The 15,164-nt window shown below is 48.7% G+C and overlaps 1 protein-coding gene across 2 annotated transcripts in view; it reads right to left on the bottom strand.

Annotated features, from left to right (window-relative positions):
* Positions 1–263: 263 nt before the first annotated feature.
* PBX1 (PBX homeobox 1) overlaps positions 264–15,164 on the bottom strand; it is a 281,408-nt gene continuing 266,507 nt past the window's right edge. For both annotated transcript variants that reach the window (XM_044390687.3, XM_026517255.4), the window contains one exon: positions 264–5,435. In XM_044390687.3, the coding sequence (XP_044246622.1) occupies positions 5,343–5,435 (93 nt within the window). In that variant the 3' untranslated portion in view covers positions 264–5,342. The remainder of the gene's footprint in view (positions 5,436–15,164) is intronic.

Genomic DNA, 15,164 nt, shown 5'->3' on the forward strand with positions numbered 1-15,164 from the left:
CACACGATGGGGTGCCCTGCCTGCCTGCAGCACAGCCAATAATTGCCCATAAAAGATCCCCCCATACTTCTTCCCATCCTCCCTTCTTACTTCATGGGTGAGGTCGGTGACTCATGAGGTCACCCCCCGCCCCAGTATGTAGGCTTTACAGTGATCAGGGCCACAGAGTAAACCATAATCCACACTAATGCAGCCCTAGTTTGGGGGAAGCCAAGGTTCCAGCACGTAAGAGAAGAAATTTACACAAAATACAAGGATATATATTTTTTGCAACAAAAGAAACTATTTATTTGGAATATGCATTACCAGTACAAATTCGGAGACTGTAAAACCTACACCGTGTTAGTATCATTAGAGAACACAAAAGTTCAGTTGGAATCAAAAGGGACAGAAGCCTGTGCTCTCACAGAAGCAGAAAAGCTTAAACTTTCAAAACCAAAACAGAGCAGAACTTTGCAGGTTTATACTCTGAGTAATAAGAACAGGGGAGGGGAGCGGGAGAATAAAACCAACAACCAAAGGAAAGCACTTCAAAATAATTGGAAAGAAAGGAAGTAATAAGGGAGAAAAGGGGGAAAACATTGAATGTTTTATTAATTTTAACAAAAGGAAAAAAAAAAGTTTACAAAAAATAAAAGATTCCAGAAAGCTTTGAGCTGGGTGTTGAAACCATAAAGGTGATGTGAAAAGCTCGTCATGATTTTGTTGACTCCGGCACAGGCGTGCAGGTGTCTGGGCAGAAACACCTGCGACGCTCTGTTCCACAGTCCGCATTGTTGCCTTCACTTTTCTTGCTGATGTTCTAGGTGCTTTCTGGACACTCAATCATTTGTTGAATGAACGATGTTTAAAATAAGCTTCTTCCAGAGAATACTGCTTTCTTTTCTCCTATGACTAATAAAAACATTCCAAATCAAGCCAGTTTAACCATTTGCTTTTAAACAGCCCCCTAAATCAGAGGCTAGTAAGAGGTATGCTGTCCAGGCATCAAACTTCACCTCTCAGCATTAAAAGGAGAGCACTGAGTCACGCTCAGTTTCTTGACTCTTCATCCAAAATCAGGACTCAAGGGATCAGCAGCCCGACTGACCCCAGGGATGGCTTCCCGGATCTAGTCTATGTAGCCTGTGGCCCATCACACCAGGAATTCCTGCAGGATGCTTCTGGAAGAAAAAAATCCTCTCTAGTTCTAAGAGGGCTCCTGGACTGTTGTTATTAATCAAGAAGAAAGAAAAGAAAGCACTTCGTTGTGACATTCAGTCAACAAAGGCAAAAAGTCTCTCCCTACCATATCGAAGGTCTCCTGGACCGATTCCTTGAAATTTTAAAGGGCCAAAAGGAGAGCCCAGGTCCCTGTTTTTTCTCAGGGACTGCAGGAGCGCCGTACCCTCTGGAAATGCAGGTGAGTGACAGATATCTGCATGGGCTTCAGCTTTGTCTTTGAAGTCAACTGGATTCTGGAGCGAAGTGGAAGGACAAGGAAACCGGCTACTCTATAAATGTCGTCTTTTCACATCACCTCGTAAGGAATAAAACAGCAAGATCATAATCCTGACAATTAAAAAAAAAGCCCCCCCAATAAAACAACCAAAAATAACACAAAACATAATTTTTTTTTTTATATTTTAAAGAGCAGGAATAAAGAAAGAAAAGAATTTATTTCTGGGTCTCAAAGTTAATAAACATAACGTGTTAGGTTGTACCTATTATGCTCACTATCCCAACCTTTTTTTTTTTTTTTTAGTTTACAAAATGAATTACTGTCACTTTTAAACATTGTGAAACAGGAAATGAATGTGCACAACTCGACACTTTTCTAGCATTCTTGAACTAATTCACAAATGCAAGAAAATAAAAGAAAAATGGGGGAAATGATTAATGTAGGTAGTTTGGTGTTAAAAACAAAGGCAGGAATGATGTGTATTGTCACAGAAAGAAGAGGGGGAGCCCCCATCCTGTTTTGCGTGCTATGAGGGTCATTTTTAAAATTTTTATTATAAACACTATTAAATTCAGACCGCTTTTTTGGTTTTTTTTTTCTTTATCTGAATATACAAGAACATTCATTATCAAATGTTCATCATCAATACTACAAAGAACGAGACACAAGTCGCAAGAAACAATGGAAAATGTTAATAAAGCTGAAAGAATTGTTGAGTTTTTTTTTGTATTTTTTTAAGTTTTTTTTAAATTTGAGTTTCTGTAGTTTCATCTTTTTTGGTATCGAAGTCAGGTTTTTCTGGGCAGAAAAATAAAACTCAGAAGGAAAGGGGGGGAAGGTATGTGAGAGAAGGCAACCAGGAAATAAAGAACCACCACCACAGCAAAATTAAAAAAAAAAAATCAACGTAAGGAAGGTACCGCTCGGCAAAAGTACTGCACAGGCGCCAATTCCACGCCAGGGGGAGGAGTTAGGGGTGAAAAGGAGGATGAGATGGAGAGTTCTAAGGTGGGCAATCCCAAGGGCTAGTATTACTCAGGGGAAACCGGCTGCCAGGGACAACGGAGTGCTCCCACTCCCATTAGAAAATATAGGAGTCCTGGGGCACGTTTTGGTATCTGTAGGATTGACCTAATATGAATTCCCAGGGAGCTGTATTTCCAGAGGCATGCTCTTTCCGTCCCCTTCCTTCTGCTGCCAGAGTTCCCATGCTTTGCTCACTGTCGGCGGATCTGGTGGCTGCCATGTTGGACGTGATGGTGGGCATGGGGGGGGAGGTGGTGGGAAACTGTGGCACAGAGAGGTCTGAGCGGGGAAGATGCCAGGAGAGGTGAGAATCAGTGCAAACTCCTGCAGGGAGAGAAACTGTGCAAATGGAGCTCTGCTCTGATCTGTTTCATCAACTTAAAATGGCAATCATTCAACCCAAATCTGGAATCATTCTTCCTGTTGCCAAGAGAACCCTTCCGGGTCTCTTCTGTACTTTGCGCAGTCAGGCATGTGATCCAGCCATACTCCTGCGTGGGTAGTTCAGCTCCCTGGCACTGAGCAAGGTTCTCCACTGGCTCTACGACTACGGAGTTGTCACAAGATGGCTCCTGCCAGGAAGCCCCTCTACCGAGCTCTGTCCTGACTGGGGCACGGGTCAGTAGTCTTTCCACTGCTCTCAGTCATCAAGGTGTAATTCCATCTTGCCAAAGATTTACTTTTTGCTTTTCTTTCAAATTCACACACCTTCCTGTTTCTTAGGTAACCCCTCTCCCCAACATATACACAGGAGCAATTTCTATTCGTTACTGTAGCGCTATGCATGATTTCCATGACCTCATCAGCAGGCCATCCTCACCCCTCAGGGTCTTCTCTCTCTCCCACAGGCCTCTCAAGCAGAGTAGATGTGACAGGGGGCTAAGTACTTACAAGGCCACGTACTGGATTCAAGTACAAACTAAGAGAACTGGGTCCTATTTTTCTAGTTTGGAGGCTCATTTCTAGTCTATGAAACCAAACAGACCAAAACAAACAAAAAAGCAACAACAATACCCCTTCTTCTCTTTGTCATCACGGCAGTGACATCAGGGTATTGACGGTAACCAGAAGTTGGAACAGGAAAACCACGTGTTGCCCCTCCATGGCACGAACCAATTTCAGGGATGACACTTCCCCTGACTTCCCATTTACAGACGGGCTATGAATGAAATCAACGTCTACAGTCTCTCGCAAGCCTCTTGGTAAGCCAGGCATCAGAATCCCCATTTTACAGATGAAGAAGATGAGGCACCGAGAGATGTGACCACCTCCCACTCAGGCTACAGAGCCACCATCTTTATCGCTGGTACAGCTGGTTAGAAGAATGTAAGCTCAGGTGACACAACAGAATAGCTTTCTAGTACATACTCTCCTCTCAGATATCCTCAGGGAATGAAAGTCACTGTGACAATGTCACTGAAAACATGACCTCCCCTTTCCCCAATGCTCCCAGGTCTAGCAAAATCTGCCTAAGCCGTGTTCTTCAACCCCTCCAGAATAAGTATGCGGTGCCATGTTAGCACTCTGGATAATTAATGCAACGCCCCCAATATAAAAACAAAACCAGAACAGAACCAAAACCAGAACAGACATCGTTAAGTCCTGCGCATGGTTCCCTGAGCGCTCCAGACGTGGCGGGAACAGGAACAGCGTGTGTGGCAAAGCTGGCCACTGTCACGCTCAAGCCCTGTGGGTGTCTTTCTGGTGTGTGTGCATGCTGGGGGCTGCAGGTCCTGGAAGCCCCAGGCACATGCTATTTCTCTGTGTCGGTGACCTTCGCTCAGCGCTGCTTATCCCCTCTCTTGGGCTCATGAGGCAAACTGCTGTGGTTGCTAATGTGGGTCTTTGCATGTGGCATGTGACCGATTGGGAGAAAATGAACGTGTGAGGCCATGCATGTGCTGACATGTGCCTGGGTGTACATGCACGCATGGGGGGTGTGTGTGTGTGAAGGTTTAGTTGAAGGGGTGCAGGATAAGAACCTTCTACTCCTTAGTGGTTCATTCATCACCATGCCCACTCAGATCTGGCTTTATAGTAGGTTCTGGACATTGCTTACTAAGTGATGCGTGGTCTCCAAAGACTGCCTCTGAAACCAAGAGCTGTTAGGAGGAGGAGGAGGAGGAAGCCTCCAATTCTGCCCTTCTTGCTGCTTACGTCCCCCCTGCTGCTCGACTTCCTGCCTGGGAATCAACCTCGTGGAGCTGAGACCGGAAAACGTGGCACCTTTAGAAGCCCAGCTACAGCGGTCCCCGGGGCACAGCTGGGGCTGGGGAGGGAGAGGAGGAAGTGTTCTAAGCAGAACAGGCCCAGGGAGGGAAGAGCAAGAGGAGGCAGGGGGCCTGGAATGAGTGGGGCAACGTGGCGCATTCCTGCTAAGAGGTAGTGAGAGTAAGAAGAGAAACGAGAAGGGCTGCCTGTTAACAGAGGGGGCGGGGGATCCAAGTGAGGTAAATTTGGCTCCTCAAACCACCAGCATGAAAACATACAAACACGTTTATTATTTTCTTTGTATTTTCTTTCCTCTTTAAATTCCTCTAATTGTTGAAAATATCCTTCTGTGATGTCATAGAGGGCAGGGACCCAGGGAGTATAGGACGGGGTGGGGGGGGCAGGAAAGATGGCGGACACCAGGCTGACAGCTGGAGGCAGGGAAGGGTGGCTTCTACCCAGAAAAAAAAGGGAAGAGAGTATAAAGAAGTGTCCAGATTGGCTGAAATAGCATCCCAAAGAAGAGAAGAGAAGGAGACTCTTATTGTGTTTGCTGATTGCTTCGACCTCCAGTCTGACCGCTTCAGCGTTGGGAGAGAAACCCTCCCTCCTGGCCCTGTCCCGACTGGGGCACAGGGTCAGCCGGGATGCGACTGCTGGGAGATCAGTTGGAGGTATCAGAGTGAACACTGCCAGGGCCTTCTGTAGGGGAGGTCACTGATGAAGGGGTAGTAGCATCCTGCCAACCTCCATTAGCCTAGAAGGGAAAAAGGGAGAGAAGTCAGTCCTCTGAGATCGCGTGGCCATTTTGAGCAGACAATAACAAGGCAACTTGTGTAATGGGCACAGCACAGTGCCTGGCACGTGGGGACACTACTCGGCTGGGCAGCTGTTCTTATGGTTGATGATACTCCCTCCGTCCTCAGATGAGTATGGGTCCTCCCAGTGAGCCTCTGGACACAAAGTTACTACCTCCCACTTCTCAAAGATACTTAGAGTCAGTCTAAGCTGTCGGATGACCATTGTGTGTGCTCTAGTGAAATGACAGGTCAAGGGACCCAAGTTCTAGTTCTGAGTCTGGCAAGGACTAGCTGTTGACTCTGGCGAAACACTTCCACCTCTTTGGCCTTGGATTCCCCTTTAGAAAAATAAAAAGGTTGTCCACGTGCTTTCTAAGGCCTTTCCCTGCATGATCCATATGTTCCTGGATTCCAGGCATCCGTTCTATGCAAGGTTCTGTACTACTTGCTCCTGAGTATATAATGATGAGCGAGAGACAGTTCATGTCCTCAAGGAGGGGGATAAGACACGCATATGAATGAACTATAATTCAAGGCAGAGCCTAATAAATGGTACCGCCCCATTGTTATGACAGTTCAGATGAAGGCAACATCCCATCTTGTCGGAGCATCAGGAAACGCATCAGGGAAGGGGTACTCTTTGAGGCGAGCCTTGAAAAGTACAGAGGGTGATTCAGGTGAATCAAACAGGTGAAACAGAGGTAGACTAAGGGCTGGTCTGCATAAATATATCTAGAGAGGTGGTGGCAGGAAGCTGTAAGCATGATCTCCGTTTATAGATCATTTTTCTAAGATTCTAAATCCAGAAGCATCCAAACAATGGGATTGTTCTAAAAGGATTTGTTTTAATGAACACCCCTGGCCAAAAATATCCCACCATAAAAATAGTTGAAAAACGATACATCATTCATGATTGTTTATGTATTTTAAAGCATCGAAACAGAAGTATGCTAAACTGCCTTTTTTCCCCTAATTGCCGGATTCCTTTGAAGTTCGTACACCTCACCTCTGCAAATGTTCATGTTGAATAGAGCAGGTCTTAGGCATTCTTGGTGAATTATTTCCTACAGTACTCTCCACTCATTTTCTTCCCTGAAATACTTGGGGTACACGGGGCAGGTACTAACACCACATTTGGGAGGGACCACAGCTTCTAGTCTAGCATAATCCATGGTACTCCTGAGGCACCTGCTTGACACCCAGGTGCCGGCAAACCTGTGTTCATGGCTCATTCATAAGAAAGCAGAGGTGTGAGAGAGAAAAGCAGGCTTCTGGTTTATGACTGAGACACACAGGCTTCTGAACCTCTAAATCTAGGCTCCTTTTTCTCTGCCCTTCTCATCCACTTGGCTTTTTTTTTCCCCACTGGCTCACCCAAATGATGCTCCAATTTTCCCAGGAAAGCCAGGTGCTGAATTCATTGCAGCTCCCACTAGTTACCTCTGCATGAGGAGAGGTCTTTTCCCCCACGCTTCACTAAAGAGCAGGTCTGGATACCAAGAGCACGAAGGGTCATCCCAGGCAATGCCAAGGGCATTCCACCTCAATCGGGGATCCATGAATCATTGCTCAAAACTCCAAAGATCCATCGCCTGACCAAGTCCGGTCGCTCCTCCTGCCCCCTCTCCCTGCCCAGCACGTTTCTCCTGCTGTTGGTGAGGGACCAGAAGGGGAACAATGAGGGGGAAATGGGAATTCTTTTTTTTACAACAATTCGTTCTTTCCTATCTTTCTGGGGCCAAGACTCTGTAGTTTGATCAGAATCAAGAACAGAATTAATTCCGTGTCCTAATGCAGGCGGATCACGGGAGTGACAGGAGCTTGGTCTCCCTTCCCAACCAAGAACATGCCTCCTCGTGCCATTTTAGGCAGATGGGGAAGAGCAATTATATTTATTTTACCCCAAAGAAAATCCCTTCATGTCATTTATTTTTTCTGATTATAAAAGTTATAAACTCACACAATATTTTCAAAGAGAATATTTGCAATTCCATATGCAATGTAATATTTGGAACAGAGAAAAAGCACGAACCACGCAATGGACACCACGCATAACCCTACCACTCCAAGACCGTTAGCTGCTCGTACTTTGATACCTGTGTGTCCTAATAGTCCTTTTTTGTATGTGCGTGTCTACCAGAGCCACAGGTGGGCCCGTACGTCAGCAGCCAGCCGCGGTGCCCGCGGTCCTGATGCGGAGTAAAGCGCTGGCACAAGACGAAACAACGCCCGTATCTTAGGTGCGAGCCGCTGGGAGGCAGGTGGACGCGGAAGCTCAGGGAGGCCGCAGCGTCCGAGGCGCAAAGGAGGTTCACGACCTCGCTCCTGAGGCACCACTCTTACCATTACTTAGCCACGTTCAACTTCATTAAAGCAACCATGAGTGGTGCCCCAGAATAAAGCCGTTCGTCAAGAGAACGAACCCTGGGGCGTCTCATTAGGAGGGAACCGGCAAGATTCCACGCGGCCCAGAAGACGCCAGGACACTCCTTGCGATTCCTGTCTGAGATGAAATTACTCCAACAGGAGACATCTGAGAAAGTTTTGTTTTCTCAGACCAGCGCACACGGTGCCAGAGGGTACAGGGAACTCACAGATGGTCGGGACAGGAATTCGTTCAAGCTGATATCAAAACTGGCATTTTAATTATGCTAGTTGGCCTGGTGAAGGAGAATACAGAAGACCTTCTACTAAAAACAAATAAATAAAATCAATCTCTTTAGCTGCCTTTTCTTCCACTCCCACTCTACCTACACACACACACACACACACACACACACACACACACACACACCAGAGTGGGCGACCAACTGTCCCAGTGTGCCCAGGACCCCCGACCCCTTGTTAACACTGAAGTCCCGTATTCCCGTAACACCCCGCCCCCCGGGACCCAGGAGCACTGAGAGGGCTGCCCCTCCTCCCCCAGGCTATCCCAGCAATGACCCCCCTACTTCTAGCCACATTCAGGCCACTGGGGCCTCTGGGTTTCAAGTTAGAGGACTACCAGCCCTTTCTGGAATACGCATGTCCAACCCCAGCACGGGCTGGAGAATCCCTTTCTTTGGGGGTGCTCTAGACCCTGGCACGGGGTCGGCTGCCCTTGCTGCTCCGCGATCAGACACGGCGAGCAAGCCCCACGTAACGGGTCTCCCGTAAATCACTCTGGCTGCTTCAGCTCCGCCGTGCAGCTTGAACACCAGCCGTTGGAAGGCTGCTCCGTCTTGGGAAACAGCTGACCTCGCTTACTGGCGCCTTAACCCTGGGGAGTGATTGCTTCCCGCTTCCTGACTGTGGGTGCATATTAAGTAGGAAACTCCGCCTTTGTGGGTTTATTTATCTCTGGGGCGGGAGCTGGGAGCGTCCTGGAGGATGGTCTCATTAGCAACTGCGTCGGGGTGGCGAGAAACAAGACTCGTTTTTATTTTTCTTCTGCACCCCAACTTCTGCCTTCACTCTGCGATGCAAAGTCCCCGTTGTAACAGACACGCTCCCTTCAAAATGCTGACGCTGGAAACGCCTAGGAGGCCTTACAGGGAAGGTGAATCCTGCAAAACCGAGTGTGTCCCCATTATCTCCACGAACATCCCTAATGGAAGAGTGTTTACATTTGCACCTAGTCCTGCAGGTAATTCTGTGGCCCGCAGAGGCTGGAAGCGAGACCTGATCTCACATTCCATTCCACCAGAGGACGCCCAAGCCGGTGGCAGGCTCATCGTGGGACCTAAGGAAGGAGGCAGCTGATACGATATAAAATTAGGGTCACATGCAGCCGGGTTCCTAGGTAAGAAAACCTGGACTTCCAAACCCAAATCAAAGAAAAAGGTATTTGGGAACAAAATATTTCAGAACGAAACGACTATTTACGAAATGCGCTGAGGTGCCACGAAGTGGCTGACGTCAGCACCAAGTGCAGCTGAGTGTGCGCACACACACACCCACACACACACAACCACTACTGATCGGGGAGACCTCAGCTCACCCAGTGGGGTCACCTCCGAGATCCACCACTTTTCCAGGAAGATGGAAGAGCTAGGCTTTCCTGATATGCACACACTTTCCCCCAAGACTATACCGTGAGAGTTTAGCACAAGACGCGCAGAGGCCGAGCGATGCTGTTGGAAAGTCCCCTCAGGGACAAAAGAGTCAACATTTCCCTGCAAAGTCTGACAGCGTCAGCAGACTCATGCCCCGTCCCACAACCTCCAGTCCCGTCTCCAGCTGCCCCCGGAGCCGGCTTTGCAAAATGTATTTCTGGTCTCCCTGTTCAACCTTTGACGGCTTCCCACCCGCCTCAAGATAAGGTTCCATGTCCTCGGCGGGCCCCCCATGTCCTTGATCTTGCTCACTCCCCAACCCGACGCTCGTGCCTAATACTTCAGCCACACCAGGCTCCTGAGCAATTCCCCTAACAGAGCCGTCACTTCCTGCCTGCTGCTGTCTCCTGGAACAGTCGCCTCACCCAACCACGTGCCACTCACACGTGGGCTCGTTTTCAAGATTGAGGGGAAGCACCCTTGTGCCCCTATCTGTCCCCCTGGCAACATACTGCATCTGTTCCTTCACGTGCCTGTCTCACCTACCAGCCCATAACAGCAGGGCCGCGGGACTTACCTGTTTCCAGAGCACCTACCACAGCGCCTGGGGCAGCACAGGTTTTAATAAATGTCTCTTGGGGGGACACACGAAGAAGTAAATAACACTCAGTGGCACTACAACCCTCGTGCTCCATTGTGGGTCTGGAGAGATCCACGGTATCAGACCCGTGACGGCCACAGTGCAGCGTGACCACGTGCGAAGAGCTGTGTACACCTAGAACATACTCGAGCGCCAAAGCAGAGGCAGCGCCGAGGAGGCCTGTCCTTCCGCGCTCATCCCAACCAGGGAAGGACGAGTCACCTTTACACTGTTCCACTGCAGCTCCGCGGCTCTGCATACCGCCTCCATAAGGAGTGCTCTCCTTGGGGCACGGGGAGGAGGAGGAAGGTATCATTGTCCCTGCGTCCAGAACAGTCTTCTGGTCACCTCCTCAGTGGGAATCACGGAAATGTGTGGAAGAGACGCCGTCCCTTCGTGGCCTGTGGGGACTTTGCCCACTGTCCCCTCCCCCAGGTGGAGACCCACAGGCCGATGCAGCTTCTACCCTGGGATCTGGGATTGGACTTGCCAGAAAAAACACAGGACATGCCCTGAATTTTAGATGAACAACAGGGAACTTTTTAGTGTAAGTTGGTCGCGTGCCTGCTAGACGCGGGCAGCTCCATTTGGGATTAAGATCTATACTCAACCCCCAAAATATTTTATTCTGGCTTCCTCTGGTATCACAGGCAACGCAGAATCAGTGTTGCTGCGTGTCCTGCTTTGCCCTTTCGTCCCGTATCTTCGCACAGGCGCGTCTCTGCTGCGGCAACGCCACCTCCCCCAGGTCCATGTGCCTCTGCCTCATTGGCTGCTACTTCTTACAGTTCAGCCGAGACGACAGGGTGACTTGCTCCTGCAGTGCGAACCCTGCTCTGGAACCTCAGCTCGCCATCTGCGACCTGCCACCATGTTTCCCTGAAGTCTGTCACGTGCTGCTGGCTCTGGAACCCCCGTTTCCAGGGTCCCCCGACGGCTGTGGGCGCCTCTCGGTGGTGGGCCACCTGCCACTAGGCCAGTCCCTGGTGACCTTACAGCCACGTCCCACCACCATGTCCCTTTCTAGTCTACTTCTGCCACAGCCTCCTGAGACTTTGCTCCGAAGGTCTGTATGTGAAGACATATCAGCAGGGAAGCAGCCATTGCTGTAGAGAACGGGTGCCCCGGTTAACCACGACTTCAGGCGTGTAAGCTGCTGCCAGGACACAGGAGATTCCCGCTGCCAAAGCAAGACTCCTTCCTACCCTACAGCGAAGCCCAGCGAGAGGCTCTGCGCCTTCTCTTGCCCTGTCCTTTGGCCGCTAGAAATCCACGTCACTGTCCACGGCCTGGCCCGAAAGTCGCCTCCTTCCTCCTTCAAGACACACCAGCACCCACTTCCCTAAATGCCAGGACCCCTGACTTTGTGACCCTTCAGGCTGACATCTAACCAGGTGCAGCATTTACCTACTTACTTATTTACTTAAATACCTATGTGAGCACAGGTCTTACTCACTGCCATCTTTAACTCCGAATTCCACAGGTAAGTATCCAGTGTCACCTTGTGGTAGATACGGCACCTTTTTAAAAAAACTCTGACCTCTGCTCTCTCCTGGAGCTTACTGCCTTGTGGGAAACGAGACGTCTGATAAATCATCAAAAGAACAAATGTAGATGCTAGATGGTGGGAAGGGCCAGGAGAGTACAATAGGGACCTCACTGTGGTTGGGCTTCTGGAAAGTCAGCCTAGAGGTGATCCCAAAATAGACAAGTAAACAGTGGGGCAAGAGGCCCCCTGGGCCGAAGGTGAATCCTTGCCAAAGGCTCCAAGGACCTCAGGGAAGGCCAGAAGCAATGGAACGAGGAGTGGAGTAGCCAGGGCGGCAAGATGGGGCCGGAGGGTGGCAGGGCTCAATCATGCTAAGGCTTCAGGCCACGTGCTTTCGTCTGGACTCTCAACGAGATGATAAATCATTCAGCCACAGGCCAGGAGAGGACAAGGATCACGTCTCAGAGAGCGCTGCTCAGTGAAGTACTTGAGCTGAACAGATAGGGAGACGAATGCTTTGAAAGCCTCCCCGGTGCCCCGACCCGGGACGACATGGCCATCGGGCGGCCGGCGCCCATCCTCACTGCGCCGTTCTCTAGAGCTTGTGCTGTAAGTCTCTGACTTTGGTCGATGAGTGCATAATGGTGTATGAACCCAGTGGGAGCTCCTAGTCCTACTTCTCAGGTGAGGAAACTAGGACTCAGGAACTAGAATTTGCCAGACTCAGTCCCTGCTGGGTGCCACCGCTTTTGGACTTTGCAAGTTTCGAAAGGTCAGGCCGTGTGACCGTGTGGGCACCGCATGCAGAGCACGGCTTAGGGCTGAAGGCAGGGGACTCATGGCTGCAGTTCACCTTCAGGGAATCTTTGTGCTGTTTAGGAAGATGCTAGAACCTATGAACCACAAGGCCGGCCTCAGAAAAGTCTTTTAGGGGATTCCAGTATCTCCCACTCCTATGCCTCAATCCACCTCACCAAACTTGGTTTTGGACAAGACAAACCCTCGTCCCCTGGGGTTATACTTCCGAGACACCACCGTGTGTGGTGCCATCTTGTTAGCTGGTACTAAGTTACCGTAACTGGAAATGCAGAGTCCTGCTCTAAGACCTGTACAGCGAATCTGACATTCATACACTTGGTACGAACACGAACTCTCTCTGCCCAGTCACGGTCTCCAACCTTATCCGGCACACGCTCTCGCTGCTGTCCAACGGGTGACAGTCAACACCCAACTGCAAGACTACCGACTGCCACATCGTCAGGGTGCACCACCGGGCCAGTGCCCAGCACCACACGACGGAAGTGCACACAGAGGTCAACTCTGAGATCAAGACCTATTTTGGCACCTTCTTAGCTTCATCCTTTTCTAATTCATCTGTGATGAAGCTCTAGAATGAACACTGCCGTGTAAGGCTCTTCGGACGCACACACGACGGTTCGGTCGAAACTTTCACGGTTTGCACAGGATATGACGTAGTGTGCATTTCCAGGCTTATGGCTGGGCAAATCGGGCAGTTACACATAACATTTCCATGTCCCACAGACGTATGGAGTCTGTAGGTGAAATGTGCATCAGGCAGTTAAAACTTAAAATTTGTCTTCTTTAACTTTGCAGAGTCAAAGGAAAATAAGCTCAGCCTGATTTAGCTAAAGAGAGGTGCCTTAGTGCAGCGGAGTATTTCTATCTGAATAAACAGCCTCTACACTCAGACCTGCACAAACCAAAACACATACCCACTTACACACATCCATACACAGTGTTCATAAACGGGCACAATTTCCACAGACGTTACCATATTTACACAGAACTCACACACGTTTAGAAAATACAGCACGTAAAGAATGCACAAACACGCACACACACGCACACACGCACACGCACAGGTGCTGCCTGAACTCAGAGTAGATGTATAAGGCAACAGAAAATTGTATTTACGCATAGGGCTAAATCTGGATAATTCAAGCAAAGGGTATTGTTTTTTTAACTCTCAGTATAAATTATCCGACTGGCTGATTCTACACAGCCCCAAATTCTTCATTTTATTTTTATAACCTCTGATTTTGCTTTGGCTTTTCTGAAAGGCTACTATTTACTCAGGGCACACACAGAGATTGTATGCACACCTTAACGAGGAACGGTAGCTACACACACACACACACACACACACACACACACACAGATGACACGTGTGGTGTAGACCTTAAGGCTATTTACCATCACACAGGAAGCTAAAGCCCCTTGCACTTTTCTGACCATCCAAGAGACAGCAATTACCCCAGATTATCAGACCAACAATGACACGCCGCGTAAAGAGAGACACTGAGCCAACTCTACAGCCCAAAGACTGGCATATTCAAGTACACTTAGGACATTAATAGCAATTTACGTGCCATCACTGAGACAAAGCCACAAAGGCTCCACTGGCAGCCTCTTATTTTGAAGCCTATTATTTGTGGGAGTTACAGGCTATAATCACAACAGAAACTTTCAAAACCCTTATCTTCCGTGACGCACCAAATCTATTTCAGAGTCATAATTGCTATGTCACCAGAGAGTTTGCTGCTTAATGCACTCAAATGCCATTTAGTGTTTGCAGGGTCATTACAGCTAACAGAAGGGTGGGGAAGGGGGGGATGCGGTGGGAAGCTGCGGGGAGAATGCAGACGGAGAATGTTGAGGGGAATGTGCTAGAATGGGGCACTAATTTATTTAGGGGAGGATACTGTTTTGAGAATTCCATTTATCGACCAAATGAGAGCAAGAGCTTAAAAACTATCCATGGACCTAAGAATTCAGAATTCAGGTGCCACCATCCCAGAGATCTTTCATGGAGGCTGGGGAATGGTCTCTCTTACTCTGGGATTCTCAACCAGGTGTCACAGTGGGGTTTTTTTTTGTTTTTTTTTTAAATTTTCATTTGTTTTCCTTCCACATTCTCCCAGAAACCTCTGCACTGGGGAATCTTCCATTGGTGCTGCGGGCTTGGGAGCCTGGCCTGGCTCTTCTGTACGCGTTCTGCTGTGGAGCGAGAAGGGCAGAGGGGAACGGTGCCTGTGAGGTGTCAAAATTCAGCAGCAAAGAAGAATGTGCTCCCTCACAGGTGGCCGAAGAAGATACCAGGAGGCTGATACAGCAGCCGAACTACCAGAAAACATCACGCCACTCAGAAGACCATTTTCTAGACCTACATACAGTACTAAGAATGCTTGTTAATGTATGTTGCTTGCTTTCTTCATCCTGGCTACAAACTAGCCAAGGACAAACTTGGTAACTCCTGAATTCCGGCACAGGGTAATGTCAAGGACATTTTTGATTGATGAACGTACCTCCAGGTTTTCAAAGAAAACTCTTAGGTTCTGTTTTCCAGCCCTGAGTTTTTTCATAGGCTAGAAATACAGAAAATGTTAGGTGAATTCAGATTGCATGGTTAATTTTTTTTTTTTTAAACATCAATGCCAGTATTACAGACCTGCCTTTAGTTTTCCTGGGATAAAAAAAATCCACCTTTCATACTGAGAACTTT

Source organism: Ursus arctos, unplaced genomic scaffold (genome assembly GCF_023065955.2).
Source record: "Ursus arctos isolate Adak ecotype North America unplaced genomic scaffold, UrsArc2.0 scaffold_2, whole genome shotgun sequence".
Classification (NCBI taxonomy): Eukaryota; Metazoa; Chordata; class Mammalia; order Carnivora; family Ursidae; genus Ursus; species Ursus arctos.